Source organism: Neofelis nebulosa, chromosome 4 (assembly GCF_028018385.1).
Source record: "Neofelis nebulosa isolate mNeoNeb1 chromosome 4, mNeoNeb1.pri, whole genome shotgun sequence".
Taxonomy (NCBI): domain Eukaryota; kingdom Metazoa; phylum Chordata; class Mammalia; order Carnivora; family Felidae; genus Neofelis; species Neofelis nebulosa.
This window is the reverse complement of record NC_080785.1, coordinates 47,008,730-47,029,035: the sequence shown is the minus strand read 5'-3', so window position 1 is coordinate 47,029,035 and position 20,306 is coordinate 47,008,730. Positions and strand designations below refer to the sequence as shown.

Below are 20,306 nucleotides of genomic sequence, written 5' to 3'. Positions count from 1 at the left end.
TCATATGGTTCTTCTCTTTTTTTTTGTTAATGTGATGTATCACGTTGATCGATTTGCGAATGTTGAACCAGCCCTGCATCCCAGGAATGAATCCCACTTGATCATGGTGAATAATCCTTTTTATATGCTGTTGAATTCGATTTGCTAGTATCTTATTGAGAATTTTTGCATCCATATTCATCAGGGATATTGGCCTGTAGTTCTCTTTTTTTACTGGGTCTCTGTCTGGTTTAGGAATCAAAGTAATACTGGCTTCATAGAATGAGTCTGGAAGTTTTCCTTCCCTTTCTATTTCTTGGAATAGCTTGAGAAGGATAGGTATTATCTCTGCTTTAAATGTCTGGTAGAACTCCCCTGGGAAGCCATCTGGTCCTGGACTCTTATTTGTTGGGAGATTTTTGATAACCGATTCAATTTCTTCGCTGGTTATGGGTCTGTTCAAGCTTTCTATTTCCTCCTGATTGAGTTTTGGAAGAGTGTGGGTGTTTAGGAATTTGTCCATTTCTTCAAGGTTGTCCAATTTGTTGGCATATAATTTTTCATAGTATTCCCTGATAATTGTTTGTATCTCTGAGGGATTGGTTGTAATATTTCCATTTTCATTCATGATTTTATCTATTTGGGTCATCTCCCTTTTCTGTTTGAGAAGCCTGGCTAGAGGTTTGTCAATTTTGTTTATTTTTTCAAAAAACCAACTCTTGGTTTCGTTGATCTGCTCTACAGTTTTTTTAGATTCTATATTATTTATTTCTGCTCTGATCTTTATGATTTCTCTTCTTCTGCTGGGTTTAGGCTGCCTTTGCTGTTCTGCTTCTATTTCCTTTAGGTGTGCTGTTAGATTTTGTATTTGGGATTTTTCTTGTTTCTTGAGATAGGCCTGGATTGCAATGTATTTTCCTCTCAGGACTGCCTTCGCTGCATCCCAAAGCGTTTGGATTGTTGTATTTTCATTTTCGTTTGTTTCCATATATTTTTTAATTTCTTCTCTAATTGCCTGGTTGACCCACTCATTCGTTAGTAGGGTGTTCTTTAACCTCCATGCTTTTGGAGGTTTTCCAGACTTTTTCCTGTGGTTGATTTCAAGCTTCATAGCATTGTGGTCTGAAAGTATGCATGGTATAATTTCAATTCTTGTAAACTTATGAAGGGCTGTTTTGTGACCCAGTATATGATCTATCTTGGAGAATGTTCCATGTGCACTCGAGAAGAAAGTATATTCTGTTGCTTTGGGATGCAGAGTTCTAAATATATCTGTCAAGTCCATCTGATCCAATGTATCATTCAGGGCCCTTGTTTCTTTATTGACTGTGTGTCTAGATGATCTATCCATTTCTGTAAGTGGGGTGTTAAAGTCCCCTGCAATGACCACATTCTTATCAATAAGGTTGCTTATGTTTATGAGTAACTGTTTTATATATCTGGGGGCTCCGGTATTTGGCGCATAGACATTTATAATTGTTAGCTCTTCCTGATGGATAGACCCTGTAATTATTATATAATGCCCTTCTTCATCTCTTGTTACAGCCTTTAATTTAAAGTCTAGTTTGTCTGATATAAGTATGGCTACTCCAGCTTTCTTTTGGCTTCCAGTAGCATGATAAATAGTTCTCCATCCCCTCACTCTCAATCTAAAGGTGTCCTCAGATCTCAAATGAGTCTCTTGTAGACAGCAAATAGATGGGTCTTGTTTTTTTATCCATTCTGATACCCTATGTCTTTTGGTTGGTGCATTTAATCCATTTACATTCAGTGTTATTATAGAAAGATACGGGTTTAGAGTCATTGTGATGTCTGTATGTTTTATGCTTGTAGTGATGTCTCTGGTACTTTGTCTCACAGGATCCCCCTTAGGATCTCTTGTAGGGCTGGTTTCGTGGTGACAAATTCCTTCAGTTTTTGTTTGTTTGGGAAGACCTTTATCTCTCCTTCTATTCTAAATGACAGACTTGCTGGATAAAGGATTCTCGGCTGCATATTTTTTCTGTTTAGCACACTGAAGATATCGTGCCAAGCCTTTCTGGCCTGCCAAGTTTCAAAGGAGAGATCAGTCACGAGTCTTATAGGTCTCCCTTTATATGTGAGGGCACGTTTATCCCTTGCTGCTTTCAGAATTTTCTCTTTATCCTTGTATTTTGCCAGTTTCACTATGATATGTCGTGCAGAAGATCGATTCAAGTTACGTCTGAAGGGAGTTCTCTGTGCCTCTTGGATTTCAATGCCTTTTTCCTTCCCCAGTTCAGGGAAGTTCTCAGCTATAATTTCTTCAAGTACCCCTTCAGCACCTTTCCCTCTCTCTTCCTCCTCTGGGATACCAATTATGCGTATATTATTTCTTTTTAGTGTATCACTTAGTTCTCTAATTTTCCCCTCATACTCCTGGATTTTTTTATCTCTCTTTCTTTCAGCTTCCTCTTTCTCCATAACTTTATCTTCTAGTTCACCTATTCTCTCCTCTGCCTCTTCAATCCGAGCCGTCGTGGTTTCCATTTTGTTTTGCATTTCGTTTAAAGCGTTTTTCAGCTCCTCGTGACTGTGCCTTAGTCCCTTGATCTCTGTAGCAAGAGATTCTCTGCTGTCCTGTATACTGTTTTCAAGCCCAGCGATTAATTTTATGACTATTATTCTAAATTCACTTTCTGTTATATTATTTAAATCCTTTTTGATCAGTTCATTAGCTGTTGTTATTTCCTGGAGATTCTTCTGAGGGGAATTCTTCCGTTTGGTCATTTTGGATAGTCCCTGGAGTGGTGAGGACCTGCAGGGCACTTCCCCCGTGCTGTGGTGTATAACTGGAGTTGGTGGGCGGGGCCGCAGTCCGACCTGATGTCTGCCCCCAGCCCACCGCTGGGGCCACAGTCAGACTGGTGTGTGCCTTCTCTTCCCCTCTCCTAGGGGCGGGATTCACTGTGGGGTGGTGTGGCCCGTCTGGTGTACTTGCACACTGCCAGGCTTGTGGTGCTGGGGAGCTGGCGTATTAGCTGGGGTGGTTAGGCAAGGTGCACGGGGGCGGGAGGGGCAGGCTTAGCTCGCTTCTCCTTAGGTGATCCACTTCAGGAGGCGCCCTGTGGCAGCGGGAGGGAGTCAGATCCGCTGCCGGAGGTTTGGCTCCACAGAAGCACAGAGTTGGGTGTTTGCGCGGAGCGAGCAAGTTCCCTGGCAGGAACTGGTTCTCTTTGGGATTTTGGCTGGGGGATGGGCGGGGGAGATGGTGCTGGCGAGCGCCTTTGTTCCCCGCCAAGCTGAGCTCTGCCGTCCGGGGGCTCAGCAGCTCTCCCTCCCTTTGTCCTCCAGCCTTCCCGCTTTCTGAGCAGAGCTGTTAACTTATGACCTCCCAGACGCTAAGTCGCGCTTGCTGTCGGAACACAGTCCGTCCGGCCCCTCCGCTTTTGCCAGCCCGACTCGGGGGCTCTGCTTGGCCGGCGAGCCGCCCCTCCGCCCCGGCTCCCTCCCGCCAGTCCGTGGAGCGCGCACCGCCTCGCCGCCCTTCCTACCCTCTTCCGTGGGCCTCTCGTCTGCGCTTGGCTCCGGAGACTCCGTTCTGCTAATCCTCTGGCGGTTTTCTGGGTTATTTAGGCAGGTATAGGTGGAATCTAAGTGATCAGCAGGACGCGCGGTGAGCCCAGCGTCCTCCTACGCCGCCATCTTCCGGAACCCCCCTCCACAGGCATCTTTCATTGGAGCTACTTCCTGGTAGGTTCCCTGGGTCCTGGCTTCACCTCTCACTTTACCACCACAGCAATGCTCCTGAAGTGTGCATGTGTTGATGTACTTGTCTGGAAAGACCCTTCAGCAGACTCCCCTGTGGAACTACAAGGCTTTCCATGGTGTCACCTTGGCCAGTGAATCCAGGCTCACCTCAGGACAATCCCAGCTGACTCCAAACACCCCTATCAAACTGAACTTGCAGTTCTGAAAGTGATTTGCACCTTCCTCTCTCCAGGTGAACATTTCTGCCTGAAACTCCCTTCTGTTAGAGTTTCAGAGGGGTTCCCAATAACTAACAGCTCCTTAAAAAGATAAGAAATAAGGTTGATGAAAGCCAGAGATCAACCTTATAATTGATGAAGTTAAGGTCAGAGAATTTTGAGTGTGAGCTAAATGAGCTTGCTAGCCCAACTCTAGAAATGGAAAAAGTGTTCCAAATAATCATAGAAGACACTGGAAGACCTCAGAAGACTGCAGTGCACCCGCAGTTCCTTAACTTGGAACTCTAGGGAACACACAAGAGCAAGCTTGCCTGGAAAGGAGGAGGGGTTGAAGCAAGTGTGCCCAATGTTCTTTTCCAACATCCTCCAACTGGATTAAGGCATTCCTTCTCCAGAAAAAGGGTTTAGGAGGTACTGAGAGGCTGAGGATGTCTGACCTTTCCATCTGGATGGAAACAACAGGAGGAAGAAAAGCATTCCCACTGTACACCTTCTCACACTGGTCCACCTGTGAAATGTCTCTAACTCGAGCATCTTCTGCAGGAAACTCCTGGTCCTGTCTCTCAATGGCCCGGCCCAGGATGAAAAGCTTTTGTCTCCATCTGTGTCCCCTCCACCGAGGCCTTTGATTGACCAATTTCTATTTAACTATATGTCTGTCTTCTGTCTTAGACTCCTTGCTCTTAGAGAGCCATGTCTTTTTCATTTTTTGTATCCTTCATATCTAGTGTAGTACCTAAAAAACAGTAGTTTAGTAATAGATATTTGTTGAGTTAATGGATGTTCTTTTGGCCTTGATTATTCAGGCCCCAAGGAGCAACGTAGCCTGTTCATCACTGTGTCTACCCCTCTCCCAGCACCTTCTACAGCAACTGGTGCAGGATGGAACTCCTGAATGGCATGTTACCTGGGTGAGAGACACACAGCCGTCCTCGCTACACTGAAACTCCCCGAGCACTGGGATCTTGCTTCCTCTTACCTCACTGTGTCCTCACTACCTAGAGCAGTGTGGGACTTACCAGAGCAGGGACTCAATAAATGATTGTTAAATGAACAACTCCTCTCATTATGTCCTACATTTTTCTCCTCCCTTTAAGACAGAAACATGTGAAGGCCATGACCCATTATTCAGGGGTTTTCTTAAAGGCGTGGAGCAATTGCCAGAGCATTGCCCTGGTGTTCTTTCGGGAAGGTTGGTAATTTTCTGTCCCTCTCTTTATTGGATATTGAGTCCAAACTAATTGGAATATATGGTTATAGAGCCCTGGAAATCTGATTAGGAATGCGAGAAGCTAGCATGTATGTCTGTATGTGTGTGTGTGTGTATATATATATATATATATACACACACACACACACACACATATATATATATATATATGTATCTATATGTATATACATACGTGTGTGTATGTATATATATATATATATATATATATATATATATATATATACATACATACACACATACATGTGTATATGTATATTTTTTCCCCCACAATTCCAGTTCTCCACAGGGTGCTGGCCAGTCTACATTCCTGTCTAGATTCTCTTTGATGTGACATGGAATCTCAGTGGGGACTGAACTGTATCAGTTTGCAATTCTCCAAATGCAGTAGGAAATGAAAAATTTTTATGTTGTTTTGAGGATATCTCTTTTCTTTGTCAAGCTTGGGAGAGGATCTCGTAGAACATACACAAAGACCAATTTTTCCATGATGACAAGCACAAGCACACAACCCTGCTAGCTATTCCATGGTGCTGCCCTTAAGACACTGCCATGGGGCAGACTGCATTCAGTGCTCCCAGGTTTATAGTAAGTCTGGATCCCTCTACCACAAAAGAGGAGCGAAGGTCACAGCTTATGATCCACCAGGATTTCCTTTGTTATCTCCAGTCATGTGTTACATGCAAACACACAAACATACACATGACTAATTTTACTTCGATTATATTTTGAGAAGAAAAGGATATGGAATGTTCAGCAAAGGGAATTTGAGAGTAGGCATATTTCAAAACCGAACAAGGAAGAATGCCCAAATGTTGGGGATCATTGCTCTCCAATGACAAATTTCAGAGTCTTCTACATGTACGTCCAACTTTTTGACTAGTGTACTGACTGCTCAAAGGTTGGAAAAACAAACAGCCATTGTGTTTTGGCAGATCACACACCTTTGATATATTTTTTTAATTTAAATGTTTTTATTCTTGAGAGAAAGAGAAGGAGAGACAGAGGGTGACTGGGGAAGGGGCAGAGAAAGAGAGAGAGACACAGAATCCGAAGCAGGCTCCAGGCTCTTAGCTGTCAGCACAGAGCCCAATGTGGGGCTCAAACTCACAAACTGTGAGATGACCTGAGCCACCCGGGCGCAGCCCCCCTCCCCCACCTATGATATTAGCCGACCAATGCTCTTTTACAAAGGTAGCACAACTCATGTTATGACTTCACTTTCTTTCTTACCACAAACACCGATGGGCACCTGGACTTCCTCCTCTTCCTTACTCTATCCCATCATCTGTGTCAAACTGTCTGGCTGAGAGTGAGATGCTAAAGATTTGGCACAGGATAGCGTGCATATTTTCTTTCATTAGCCTTATCTGTCACTCCGAAGACTGAGTTCCTTGTTTAGTGATGTGAAATGTACCTGGTGCTGGCATTCCAGGAGTTCATGTCCGCCAGGTAAAGCCAAAGATTCAGCAGGCAGAGGTGAAATCTGAGCTCTTGTAATCCAAAAATTATTTCCTGGGTGACTCTGATGCCAGAAAAACTTAAGAATCCTGACCTACAAATCCAGGACTTGATGGGACTCTTGCAGAATTCTGATGGGGTCTTTCACACTTTTTTGGTTCTTTCTTTATACTTCAATGTAAGTCTCTGAACTGATTGGGTGCCTCTCCTCTTTCTAACGTTGAAAGGATCCTGGTTCTTTGCCATCTTCCTCTGAGAGTTCTCATTGCAAGACTGACTTTGTCAAATTCTGGAAAGAAATAACGTCCCTGACTTGGCATTTTAGTGGTTCTTGCTACTTTGTAAAAGTCATCTCTGGCAACTGGCAGGTAAGCATGCAGGGGACCCTCTCAAGCATTCTCACCTTTCTGGTAGGAGAGGGCCTGACATAAGGTATAATGCAGTTTGTAAGGTTAGGTCTAGGTGTCTGCAGGGCCTTGGTGTCTGGCTTTCTCATTTATTTACCCTACCATTGGTATCTTGTTGATCAGTGGCTTTCCAACTTTTTTCGTGTGTGTGTGTGTGTGTGTGTGTGTGTGTGTGTGTGTATCTGAAGCAAAATTTCAGTTGAACTAATACATACTTTGTGTGAGGGACTCTTTTTATATAAATAGAATTTGCTATATTTTAGATTTAACAGAATTGTATTTTATAATATACTAAAATTATATTGATTAAATGCACTAGGCTAAATTGGTATTGCAATGTGCTACTTGGATCTAACCTGCACTGTAAAAAATTGTTGTTCATGTTGTTCAGATTTTGCAGGAGTCAATATGTTTATACCACGTTAATAATAGAAACAATAGCTGGTTTCATCAGCTGCCTGCTTGCTTTGAACCAGGAGGTGAGCTAGTACTTTTCCTAAATGATTGCATTTTATCTTCGCAACCCTATGACGTATATGTCATTATTCTCACTTCATAGGTGAAAATCTGAACCTTAATGTCAGGTGTCATTGAGTGTGAAAGATTCATGCTGTTTTGCTTGTGATTCATGAAGTTCTTCTGTAATAAAAGCCAGAGCTTGTATCTCGAATCACATTCACGAGTCAAGAACATAATGAGTATGTGTACATAGAGACACAAAGAAGATTAAATATTGCCCCTGCTCTCAAGGAGTATACCATCTAGGCATATCTATAAGTTACAAAGCAATATGTGACTTAAATAAGATTTTGAGTATAGAAATATGTAGGCAGTGAAGATTTAGATGACAACTATGTGGCCGAAACAAGAGAGATGTGACTTTGGAGCAGCATGATGCAACTACGGACTAGAGGGATCTGGAAGTCTTCACATAGGAGGTGGCCTTAAAGTACATGTGAACTTGAGAAAGTGGAGACTATAAATGAGGACATCTCAAACAGATGGAGCAGTGTAAGACCCCAAAGCAGATGGACATACAACAAACAGGTTCAACCTCAGGACCATTTTCCTGTAGTACAGAAGTTGTCTAACCTTGCTCCTCAGACATATCTGAGGAGTTGGAACACCAATGAGGATGTCTTGGTTCCTGGTCCTCCATTCTTGTCTTTACCAGGACCAGAAACATTTTCACATGTACACTAACTCCTAAGACATCATTTGAACAAAGCAAATGGATGCTTTTTAAAAAGTGGGTGAAAACCATTGATAAAGAAATGGGATATCTGGTTGGAAAAATGGACTGTGTATTCCACACACAAGGCCTTGGGTGCCAATTTAGGGACTATGGAATACTGCCTGGGGGTGGGAGCCTCAGGACTGGTTTTGTCCACCTTTGTCCATTAGCACTGTGCGCATGGGCAAGTGACGTGTCTCTGTTGATTTGGTTTCCAAATAAGGGCCGTATGAATTATTACCTAATGCTGAAGTTCCTGGGACTAAAAAAGGTGAACATGTAAAAAGTATTTTGTAAATTCTAATGTTCTATATGACATCATCAGTTCTCAGTTTTAATATGGAAGATTTAGATGAATAAAAAATGCATTTAACTGTTTATCAGATAGAAAATAAGAACCATGAAAGGCGTCACTCTGAGGGACTGGTGTGTTGGAGTAGTTGGGGAAGATTAATCTGGCATTGGGAAATGGGCTGAAAGGAGGAAGGTGGAACCAGGGTAATGAGCTTGGAGGCCAGTATGTTGGTGTAAGTGTGAAGTGAGAAGAGAAAAGCGATTGAACTGGGAGATCAACCTGAAAGGCCAGTGGCAAGAAAGCGAAGGAACTATGAAAAATATTAAATATCATTTTTTCCTACACATTGCAGCAGAGTTCTGGAAATGACTGTCAGGAGGGGTAGTGTTTTGGAGAGGGCTTCACTGTCCACATGTTGAGCTTTCGAGGACCATGGGATAACACTGAGGTATTTGGGGGCCTGAAGTACAGGTCTGGTGGTCCTCACATAGGGGGCACAGGAGGAGAAGTGGGATCCGTAAGACAAGACAGGTGCAGAGGGCTGGGTGCCCGGGAAATATGACAGAAGGAAGAAGAGCTTGTAAAGGAGTAGAAGAAGAGTTACCAAAGGAGTAGAAGAAGAGTTACCAAAGGAGTAGAAGAAGAGTTACCAAAGTGTGAGGAGGCCCACAATAGCTGGAGAGGGCAGGGCTGGCCAGGGAGTGAGCAAGAGAAGGACTGAACAGTCACTGGATGTCAGCAACTTGTGTTACTTCTTAGGTTCTTCTTTTTACCAGAAACCAAGAATCTGCAAAGTTGTGTCCCTCTCCTAAGCATGCAAAGCTAATGGACACAGCTGGACAAAGCTGGGCCCTCAGGCTTACCCCTTCAGCAGATCTTGCACACCCCCTTCTATAATGGGCTCTCTCGTCAACAATTCCAACCTGCTATCCCAATTCTTTTCATCGGTGGTTTTTACACACTTTCATTTTTAAACATCAGTACGCTTTGTTCAAAGGATGCCACAGTAGTTGGAGTAAATATTACAACACATGCAGTGTCAGTTGGATGGTAGAAGTGGAGGCAGGACTACAGCAGATCAAAGAGACAGGGTGCTAAAGAAGGTGTGACATTTTGTGTCCAGCGCGTATTGAAGAGCTTTGACTAGGAAAGAAAGAGAACGAGAGGCTAGGCGGGGCTTTAGGATGAAGAAGGGTATTTTGTTGTTGTTGTTCTATTAGGGTTCTCCAATTTGGGAAGGAAATCTTATATACCTAGCTGAGTCTCTGCCTAAGTTAGAACATTGCATTACACACTTCGTATGAAAGGGCAGGGTAGAGACCCTCCCCTTCCATCCCCTAGTATATAACTACTCAAAAGAAGAATTTGAACCTTGTCCTAATTTGGGAGCCTGCATTAAGAAACAGGGTTCCTGTTGGAGAGGAGGATACCTACAAATAGAGAAAGTATCAGATGCAGTGAGGCCAACTGAGAAACAGAGCCCGAGGGGAAACAGGCTGCAGTGGCTTTGAGGACAGCACAAGTTTATGCTTGATCTCCTGTCTGGGGCGGCAGAGCATCCTGGGACCAGATGCCACAGGGCTGAGGGGTTAAAGCAGGAGACCCTCATCAGGAGCCTGAGCACCCTGCCTTCCCTTCAAAATGAGAACATGTTTTCTCTTATACATCAGAGACACACAGGCAGGTGATGAGAGACAGAAAGTGGTTCCAAGGGAGAGTACAAATCCCCAAACGACATTAGATGGAAGTCACAGGTGGGCTGCTGGGGTAGAACACCAACCACGTGACACTGCATTGGAGGCGGAAGCAGCACAGCAACCTGGGGGAACAGGAAACCCTCTCCTTCCATGTCTTCAAGACAGCAAGAGGCCCGAGGCCATCCATTTTGCAGGGGGTAAGGAGGACTGGACTTAAGAATGAATGAACCTACTTAGGGGCACCTGGGTGGCCCAGTTGGTTAAGTGTTCGACTTCAGCTCAGGTCATGATCTCGTGATCCATGGGTTCGAACCCTGCATCGGGCTCTGTGCTGACAGCTTGGAGTCTAGGGCCTGCTTCAGATTCTGTGTCTCCCTCTCTCCCTGCCCCTCCCCTGCTCGCTCGCTTGCACTCTCTCTCTCTCAAAAATAAATAGACATTAAAAAAAAATTAAAAAAAAAGAAGAATGAACCTACTTAGATTCCACAAGCTGGAGGAGCCTAGGAGGCCATGTGGTAACACAGATGTGTGCAATCTAATGGAAAGAGACAGTAGAAACAGAAACCAGAATACTTGGGCAAAGTGTATGATCTCAGAGAGAAGAAGAAGGAATTGGTAGACAGCAGAGTTATAGGCACAAGTCCTGGAAAGAGGGAAGCAAACCTGGCCACTCACGGCTGGGGAGGGAAAATGTATGTAAAGATGGGGCTCATGATATTAAAAAAAATAAGCTAAGACAATCTCTTGTCTGATAGACTGAACCTGGGTAAGTCTAGTGATGCCATGCAAAAATGTGTCATGTTAGAGGCCGAGGCAGTGTGGTGTGGGGAGGAAGAGGGCAGTGGGGTTCAGGACAACCCCGTGAGGGCATTGATGAGGAATGGATTGGCTGTAGCAATGGTCCACCTGAAGTTTGAAGTGCAGTGTGTCCCATGAGCACCCAGAAGGAAGGCGTGTTTTGCAACGACATATGCCTCCTGAACTGTCAGGAGGATTTGAAAACAATTAAAAGTCTTATTGAGCACCATGACGTGCAAGGAAGAGTGCTGAGGTGGTCCACACAGTGTATGCGATGAGGTCCAACCTCTTGAGGATTGAGAATCCAGAAAGGGAGGCATGGCAGAGATTGCTAAGTGCCTAATCAGCATCCATCTTCTTTCTTACTTGCAGGTGGCAATACGCTCTGATAAAAAGGATAGATTTTCCAGCTTCTCTTAAATCTAGAGGTGAGATTTAAATATCAGTGAGATATTAAGTAGAAGCCATTGGGTGGGACTTCCACAAATATTTCTAGAAGGGTCTGGTGAGGTGGGTGGGACACCCTTTTGCCATCTCCTTTCCTTCTTAGTTGGAATGAGGACACAACGGTTAGAACCCCAATAGCCGGGGCGCCTGGGTGGCGCAGTTGGTTAAGCGTCCGACTTCAGCCAGGTCACGATCTCGCGGTCGGTGAGTTCGAGCCCCGCGTCAGGCTCTGGGCTGATGGCTCGGAGCCTGGAGCCTGTTTCCGATTCTGTGTCTCCCTCTCTCTCTGCCCCTCCCCCGTTCGTGCTCTGTCTCTCTCTGTCCCAAAAATAAATAAAAAACGTTGAAAAAAAAATTAAAAAAAAAAAAAAAAAAAAAAAGAACCCCAGTAGCCATTTGGGGCCATGAGGCGAATTTGAGAATGGAAGTACCACACTAAGGTTCACGGAGTGGAAAGGTAGGAGCCAAGGCCTCTGGTGCCCCTGGACAGCCATTTAAGTTCTGCACTACCTACTACTTCTTTCATATAAAGGGAAATGCATCTTTGTTTTGTCGAGAAAGGACAGGAGATACAGGAGAAAGGACAAACATTGTAGAAATACAAGATTTATAACATAAAAGATAAATATAATATTCACATAATTCAACTCGAAAGAAGCCTTTCAATATGAAAGGCAATAATTATTTAAAACATTCAGAAAACAGAAAAGGCCTTTCATCCTTTCTTGTTGGGAGATGAGGAAAGCAGGTCAGAAAGAAAGCAAGGAACTAAGGTGTCCTGACCTCCATATTGGATGTTGTATCCTGTCTCACTGAGGCTGCAATAAGAGGTTAGTGGTGAGGCAAAATTTTGATCCAAATCTGACTCCAAGACTTCCTGACCCTAAAGTGCACTGTCTATACTATACCATTCCCCCTTCCATGGGAGTAATACCTTAAAAGGTAAGATTTTGCAATGCATGGCATCTGTGATGTTGGTGTATGAATGAACAAGTCATAATTTCTCAGGATTGAGGTGCATAGGGAATTGCACCTAATTCCCTGACGCTGACAAAGACAGTGACCTTCTGATCTTGGTTAGTGTAAAGGGGACCAGCTGGGTGGCTCCCTTACTGGGGGTCATTGGTGGGATGGGAAGGATGAATAAGCCACAGAGATCAGTCTCCCACACACAACTCACATACACCATGGCATCCCAGATTCCTACTGGCAACAGAGCACACATCAGATTTGTGCACCCAAACCTTAGAAGAAATTTCACAATCTCTGGGGTCTGTGCCGGAAACCCCCGTGCTTTTGCTTGAGTTTATTTCCAACTGAGCCCTGACATAAGACACTTCTGAACATTTGCTTCTTCCCCATTCAGCCAGCTGCGTTTTTCTCAGCATTCCATATTGCCAGAGGGAGAGGGGAGAATGCATCTCCTGTTGTAGTCTCTAGCTCCAACATGGATTTGTGACCCTGGAAAGACTGTGGTCAGAGCCTGCCTGGACCAACAAGACACTGAGCCGGTGCGATGTTGTTTGAAGCGGGTCACCTTGGAACAAGGTGGGGGAGACCTCACTTATTCTGTTAGTGACTAAACAGAAATGCCTTACTTTTTTTTTTTTTTTTTTTTTTTTTTTTAAGTCAGATCCTTCTAGTTTCTGATGCTTCCTCACTTTCTTGCTCTTTGCTCAGACGGGGTGAGCAGTGATCAGACTCTTGGGGTCTGAGGGACCTTGAAGAGGCCTGGCAATCCTGGACACGGTCCCAGAGAGGGCAGTTTTTGTGCGTGTCTGCCAGAAAGCCAGGGCGAGTCGCTCCAGTGTCCAGACAGGGAACTGACGGCTCACTACCCCGGGCAAACGTCTCTCCACCCCTAGAGGGCACACTTCCTCCTCTTTCCCTGACTTCTTTGCCCTCGTGGGAAAGGAATGAACAGGTGCTGTCACAACCACTTAGAAGGGCGCGTGCATCACCCGCCGAATCCCACGCCAGCAGCTGCTTGGACCCCTTTGCCCTTCGGAGCCCTGCAGTGCGCTCTAACGCGGGGGGAGCTGGAGAGCCGCTGCCCCTGGAGAATGGGTCGCAGGCCTCTCGGCCTCGACTCTAGAAGTCCTGCAGGCATGGGAAGGCAGGACAGGGACAGATATCAGCGGAGTTTGAGCAAACTGGAGCCGCCACCTCGGCTACCTCCACTGCGGCAGCCCGAGCGGGAGAATGGGCGTCGCCCTTTCCAGCCTCTCGGGTCCTGGCCCCAAAAGGTCCCCTCCTCCCCGCTTCGGGACAGGGTATCTGGGCCCGCCGGCTCCCCATGCCCCGCAGCCCCTTTCCGGGAGGGCGGGGTCAGCTCGGTAGCCGCTCGCCGGGCCGCGGCCCCCGGTCCCAAGGGCGCCCACTGCGGGCAGGCCACGGGCGGTGCAGCCTGTGACCCTGTGCACCGGTGACAACCGCGGGGGCGCGAAGCCGGCTCCAAACCCCCCCACGCGCCGCCCTCCGGGAGCCGTCGGGCCTGCGCCAGCTCAGGCAGTATCTGCGGGGCGCACGAGTGGGCAGCGCCGGCCGGCGGTGAGCGCGGACCTCTTGCCAAGGCCCACCCAGACCCGCTCAGTCCCGCCACCGCGGGACACATTTCTGCCACCCTCGCAGACCTTCGCAGCTGTCCCCCTCCTCCCCCTGGGGGGGGGGGGGGCAAACCGGCGCAAGAGGGCATCTGGAGGGAGGTCACTGCCACCTTGGCTTTTATCCTAGGAGGGACTCAGTTCTGCCTAAGAGGCTGAGCTCCCCAGGCGCTATTCAAGAGGGTTTTTGGTGGCCTTTTGTCAGGAAACTTTTAATCACACAGAATTTAGCCTCTAATCGGCCAGACTTATTTAAACCGCGCAGAGTAAAACCTTCCATTTTTAACATCCACTCTTGGTGTTTGCTGGAAATTTGCCACCGAATTTCGGCTGGAGCTGAAGGTTACCAGGATTTATCATTGTTTCCCCAGGATGTTTAACCCTCGTGCGCTCCTCTTCTTTCATTTAAGATACTCAAAAAAAAAAAAAAAAAAAAAAAAAAAAAAATTTCTTGTAAGCGCTTTGGCCATTTTGTTTAAGAAATTTGTTTTATCTCGTACGGTTTTGAAATAAAGAAATGTTTCTGCAATGGGGAGGAGGGAGTGTCAGAGACAGAAAGCAGCTGTGTACCAGGAAATAATAAGTATCATGCAAAAATATCACAGCTAATGGATGTCCTTTAGGAGTGTAAATATCTATGTTTAATTGCTTTAAAAACGTGGGGTGGAAAAACACAATTATACATTGTGATAACAAACCTGTACAGATAATTTTTGAACAATACAAAACAAGAGCTGAAAAATTTTTCTTTAGGATTGAAATAATTGTTCCCAAATCATGACACCGTCCACCCAAATATCATGTTGCCCCCTCTGCAGAACTTGAAGAGGAATAGTTACCAATTGAATGCATTTAGATTCATCCTTAATAAAAAGAAAATTGCATAGCTTTTTATATTGTTGCACATCCTCAAATGCATCTTCCAATATCAATGTCACCTTAGTGTTATTCTCAATATTTTAAATTTTCAATTTTCAGAGATACATAATATATAATTGCTAGTAATTATAAACACATCATTTTATTCATCTGATTTTAATAACATGCATTTTTATAATTACTGTACAACTGAAATAGACATTGAATTATGCTGTGTGCGTGTCTTTATTCAACAGTATATTTTTAGACACCTTGTTCAAACAAATTAAGTGAATTTAAAAGAAAATAAAACATGAAAAAAAATCCTTCCAGTAGAAACAGAATCACAGTGCTTCACAGACAAAAGGAAAGGAAAAGAAGTTCTCATACGAAAAGAGATTTATTATTACATAGAAAATTCTCACAATAGTTGAAACACACTTCAGAAACTAGTAAACACCTTAGATAGAGTTGTGCCAATTATTCAGCCCACAAGCATCTGCTTTGTCTTAATTAGACGGGGGAGGTGAATGACCACTGTTTATTTTCATTTTCCTCATTAATTATGAAAAACTGCATTTAATTCATCTTGCATGGTGAGAGATTGGCTGCGCAGATGTAAGTCGTAAGGGAAGTGGCTGTCGGTGGGCAACCTGAACATGGCACCCTGCCCAAGGGGACCCCTGGGTGGCACTGCACAGTAATGCATGCCGTAATTGTAATTTTTGCCATAGTCCAAGGTTTCTTCTTGCTTCAGGGAAAATATCCCATTATAGTTAATTGGGGGAGGACTTAAGGGACCTTCAAACTGAGGGCTGGCACACTCAGGGGAAGTGCTTTCATAGAAGGATTCATACGCACTGCAATAATTGTAGGGTTTCATGGACTTGGAATTATCAAGAGTTCCATGCCCTGGGGGAGTGGTGAGCTCAGGGCTGTGGTAGGGCGGGTAGAAGGTAGAGTAGGGTGACCTTGTGTGGTGCGCAGCCTCCCCACCCTGACCCATCAGGAAACTCCTGGCGTTGAGCTGCAAGCAGCCTGCCACCAAGTTTGTAGTCGGCTGGGAAAGACCTTTGCATAAGTTTTGGACGAACGTGAGCAGATCAGGTCTCTTGCCGATTCTCAGGATTTCAGAAAGTGCCCAGATGTAGTTTTTGGCCAGTCGTAAAGTTTCTATTTTGGACAGTTTTTGGGTTTTGGAGTAACAGGGGACCACTTTTCTTAAATTGTCCAGAGCGTCGTTGAGGCCATGCATCCTGTTTCTCTCCCGCGCATTAGCTTCCTGTCTCCTGAACTTGACCCTCTCCAGTCGGAGCTTGGTCGTCTTTTTTTTCCTAAGACCCCTCCTTCTGGGCAAGCCATTTTCATCTTCCTCTTCCCTGTCTTCCTCCTCTTCTTCCTTCTCGGTTTCTTCTCCAGGGGCCCTTTTGATGCTCTTTCCTCGAAGGACAATCTGTTTGGAAAAGCTTTCTGGTTTCTTAATTTGCTTCTGGTCCTCACATTCTCTAGAAAACTTTCTGCACATCTGGGATTCTGGCATTACAACAGACTCATCAAACGGTAGTGTTAACATGGTTCTCTAATCTTAAATTACCTGAAAAAATGCCAGCACAATATTTAAAGTGTTTTCATTTTTAAAGTTTATACACTTAAAGCATATTTAATGACTTAATCATAAGAATACAAAAAATGAAAAACGTGAAAAAGTCTGATTCGGGGACCAATTTTTTACATTAACTATAATTTTTGAGTTTGTGCAGACTCATAATTATAAAAACTACATGGACACATGCGAGAGGATCAATTTATACAGGCAAATTATCAAAAGAAAACAAAACAAGAAGCATTTATTACATTGCCACCACCATCTCCATTTTCCTTTGATTTTGAACTATTTTTAATGCACAAAAAGGACCTTTGAATTCCAGCAAATGCAAAACATGATATAGCAATGCAGAATTTCATTAATTCCAATTCCCCTGAGTACAAAATGCAAAGAGACACCAGTTTTTAAAATGAAAAAGTATTACCTCTCCGTTAGCTGACAAATTTGTGAGGTGTTTCTTTCTTTTTTTCGAAAAAGAAATAAGCCTTAACTTTATTTGCTGTATTATGTAACTGCAAATTTAGATAAGTGGCTGTTGACATTTACGAATTTAAAGAAAAGATTAATCAGAGCCAATTTTTAAACTGATTTCTTTCTGATCAGTGAAGAAATATATGTAAAAGGGCACTGTTTTCCCAGCCTTCACCAAAAAAAAGGGGGGGTGGGGGGTCAGGCTAATTTGGAATAAACTCCATAAATACATTTTAAAAGACAAGAATCACTGGCATTTTTTTTAAATCAAAGAAAATGTTAAAACTGCTTTTACATTTACATTTTTTCCAAATGTAATCGTCTTTTTACTGCTGTTCAAATCACCCTGGACAAAAAACCACTCTCGTAGTGTTTTTGTTCTGCAAGCCACAGAAGTCTCCCTCTAGCTAATATCTGACAGGAACGGTCCAAGGATTCTGACTGCAATTGTGCACGTGTGTACAGAATCCCGAATGAAAGGGGAAAATAATTTGTGTTTCAAATACAATTTTGGCTTTCGTTTGGTGAAGTAGCAAGTATTTTCATCTAAAGTCTTCAAACAAATAGGCACGTTAAAACAGACTTTCGAATGTAACAATCTCCAGCCCCCTCAACACACACACACACACACACACACACGCACACACACACACACACACACACAAACTCTTAGCAATGTCCACATACTTGCAGTGTTACATAATAGCAGTGAAAGTATGTGACAGTTACATCATAAGAATGAAATATGATAAGAAGTTATAGATGGCAAAGAGCATGTAAATAGTATAAGACAGTGACACTGTATCTTTAAATACTTGCATGCAAAGCCAGCATCAATTGAAGTATATCTTTATTTATATTACCTTAGGTTTTAACTTCATTCAATAATCGGTTTTCATTTTGTATCTTCCAAATCTTTTCAGGCTGAGTGTCGCATCGTCTCCTGGAGTCTCTAGATCTGTGTATATCTGCACTATCTCATTGATCTCTAAAAAGTGACATTGATGCCAACTGCCAGAGCTGGTACCCATGCCATCTGCTAGTGACGTCACAGGGCAGAGAGAACCATGTGATCCTCTCTCTTGGGACCTTCATTCTGCACTGATCATCTGGCATCCCTGTAAGTGGGTACCAGCATTCATGCATCAACACAGAAGGTTAGACTGATAGGGAAAAAATCTGCACCAGCATTTCACATACAGTAGGTGCGTTTCTCTCCTAGAGCTGCTTCAGCTTCACTGGCAGTCTGTAGAAATAGCTGTGTTAGTGTTCAGTTTCGCCCTGCCAACGGTGCAACTATTAGGTAGTCGTTAATATTCCATTCATTTACAAGGTGGGCTTTTGTCTGAGCGAGAGGTTTTTGTTGTTGTTGATGTTGACGTTTAGTAAAGATCACCATCCCATTCGTGCACCTGGCTACCCAGGGAAAGAACGCCAGGGGAAAGGAGCGGAAATCAGGAAAATGGTCTTGAGGTGCTTAACCAAACTAAGATTTGTGTAAGCGAACAGGGATCAACAAAGGTCTCCTTATTTCCTTGTTTTGTTTCATGGCGTGTAACTTATGGGCGTGTGTCTGTGTGTTCTCTTATTAACATGTACGACTTCTGTGCTTCTTAGGAATTTGGAATAAAAGAACAGTTTCTCCATCTGGGGTCTGTGAAAGACATCCTCAGACGCTCCCCTTTCTACACTTGCTGGTATCTTTCAACAACTTTTCGGAGAGCTTCTTTATATGTATCAAATGCGGAGACGTCTTCAAGTGCGCCGTGAAAGATTTCAAACTACATTCTTGTGTCCGGTACCAAAAGTCACAATTCCCTCTTGCACTGTCCCAGACTCCTTCCAGTGGTAACTGGCTTGTTCTTTCTTTCTCATTTCATTTCCTACACAGTAAACATCAAAAAAAAAAAAAAAATAGCACTTAGGTTTTTGTCTTTCTCTTCCTGGCATTCTGCTGAGTATATTAATCAAAGAGAGGCTTTTCTGTTTTCTCAGATTTTTTTTTTTCCTTTCTCATAAAAATCTTCTCTTCACATTTTTCCCCCTCAAGACTGACAGCCAATTTAAAAATCTCCTCATTTTTACATCGGTGTCCAGTTTTTTTTTCTTTTTTCAGATTTATTCCTATTTCTCTTTCTCCCCACTCCCCACTTTTGATTTCTTAACAAAAGCAGGGCAGAAACAGGTGAAACTGGCAAGGCCTTGTAGATAAAATGAACTGTGAAGCCAGAGGCAAACTCCACCTTCCTCTCCTTTTCCCTGCTCCCCTGTCACCCCCTTCCCTTGCAAAAAAAAAAAAAAAAAAAAAAAAAAAAAGGAAAAGAAAAGAAAAAAAGAGGATGTTTTATTTCAGAGTCGCCTGTCAGGAAAGAAAAAAGTGTACTTAAAAAAAAGTTCAGAAATGGACAAACACAACCTTTGTTGTTTGATAACTGAATAATCTCTTTCTATAAAGTGAGACAATATGCTTTTGGTATTAAAGTAATCCCTGGCAGAGTTGTAACTGTTGAATCTGTGTTAGCATTCCCCTTATAAATCCCAGTTTTGAAAGGTTTAGAATTCTGCTGCTTTAATGCTCTTTGGTTCCAAATTGGCACCGGGGTCTCAAATTAAATTCAATTTTGCTCCTGTCGTAGCCCACCCGTTTCCATCCCCCTCAAAGTTACTCAACTTTGCCTGGACGGGTCTAGAAAAGATAGGGACGATGGCAGAAGGGAGAGAGGTATGCTAGGTAAAGGAGAATAATTTTTCTCTGTCAATGGTTTGGTAAAAATGCAAATTTAAAATAAAAATAAGCCTATAAATTCACAAGTGAAGTGGGGTGGCCTGGCTTATGTTTAAAAAAAATCAGACCTACCCATAGCATTTCAAAATGTGTTGCTTAAGGGGATATTACTGGTAATGGGTGTGTTGAGTATATTTCATGTAGCCTTTGGTTCAAAAATGCACACACCTTTTGTTTCAACACAGAGAGTTTCTCTAGGAAGACCAGAGGCACACTTTTGTTTGATCTCACATATAGGTTAGTTTTTAAATGTAAAGGAGCATAAGTACGAAGAGTCAGGAGCCACAAAGTATGTCACGCATGTTGCATATTGTACCATATTCTAAACTTGCAAAGTCTTCAGAAGCTGCATTATATTATAGGCATCGCAAACACGAGAATCAAAATCTGAGGAATAGGTAGCGTGACATGTTAGAAAATTATCACCAATGTAGCTCACCTCAAGGATAGATTTTATATTTTATCTTTGCAATGTGCAGACAAATGAGAA

General features: G+C 43.6%; 1 protein-coding gene across 2 annotated transcripts; it reads right to left on the bottom strand.

The window, feature by feature from the left end:
* Positions 1–14,714: 14,714 nt before the first annotated feature.
* NEUROD6 (neuronal differentiation 6) lies at positions 14,715–18,116 on the bottom strand. 2 transcript variants are annotated; one of them, XM_058724676.1, is made up of 2 exons: positions 17,895–18,116; positions 14,715–16,407 (listed from the first exon to the last, which is right to left on the bottom strand). In XM_058724676.1, the coding sequence occupies exons 1-2, from the start codon at positions 17,910–17,912 to the stop codon at positions 15,514–15,516; spliced, it is 912 nt and encodes a 303-aa protein (XP_058580659.1). In that variant the 5' UTR covers positions 17,913–18,116; the 3' UTR covers positions 14,715–15,513. The 2 variants fall into 2 exon arrangements, with proteins under 2 accessions (XP_058580659.1, XP_058580657.1); XM_058724674.1 differs by having other exon boundaries at positions 14,715–16,548; positions 17,895–18,114.
* Positions 18,117–20,306: the final 2,190 nt, after the last annotated feature.

Bases quoted from the DNA above. Each gene is read 5' to 3' on its own strand.
- NEUROD6 (XM_058724674.1), bottom strand. From the start codon at position 16,527: ATGTTAACACTACCGTTTGATGAGTCTGTTGTAATGCCAGAATCCCAG.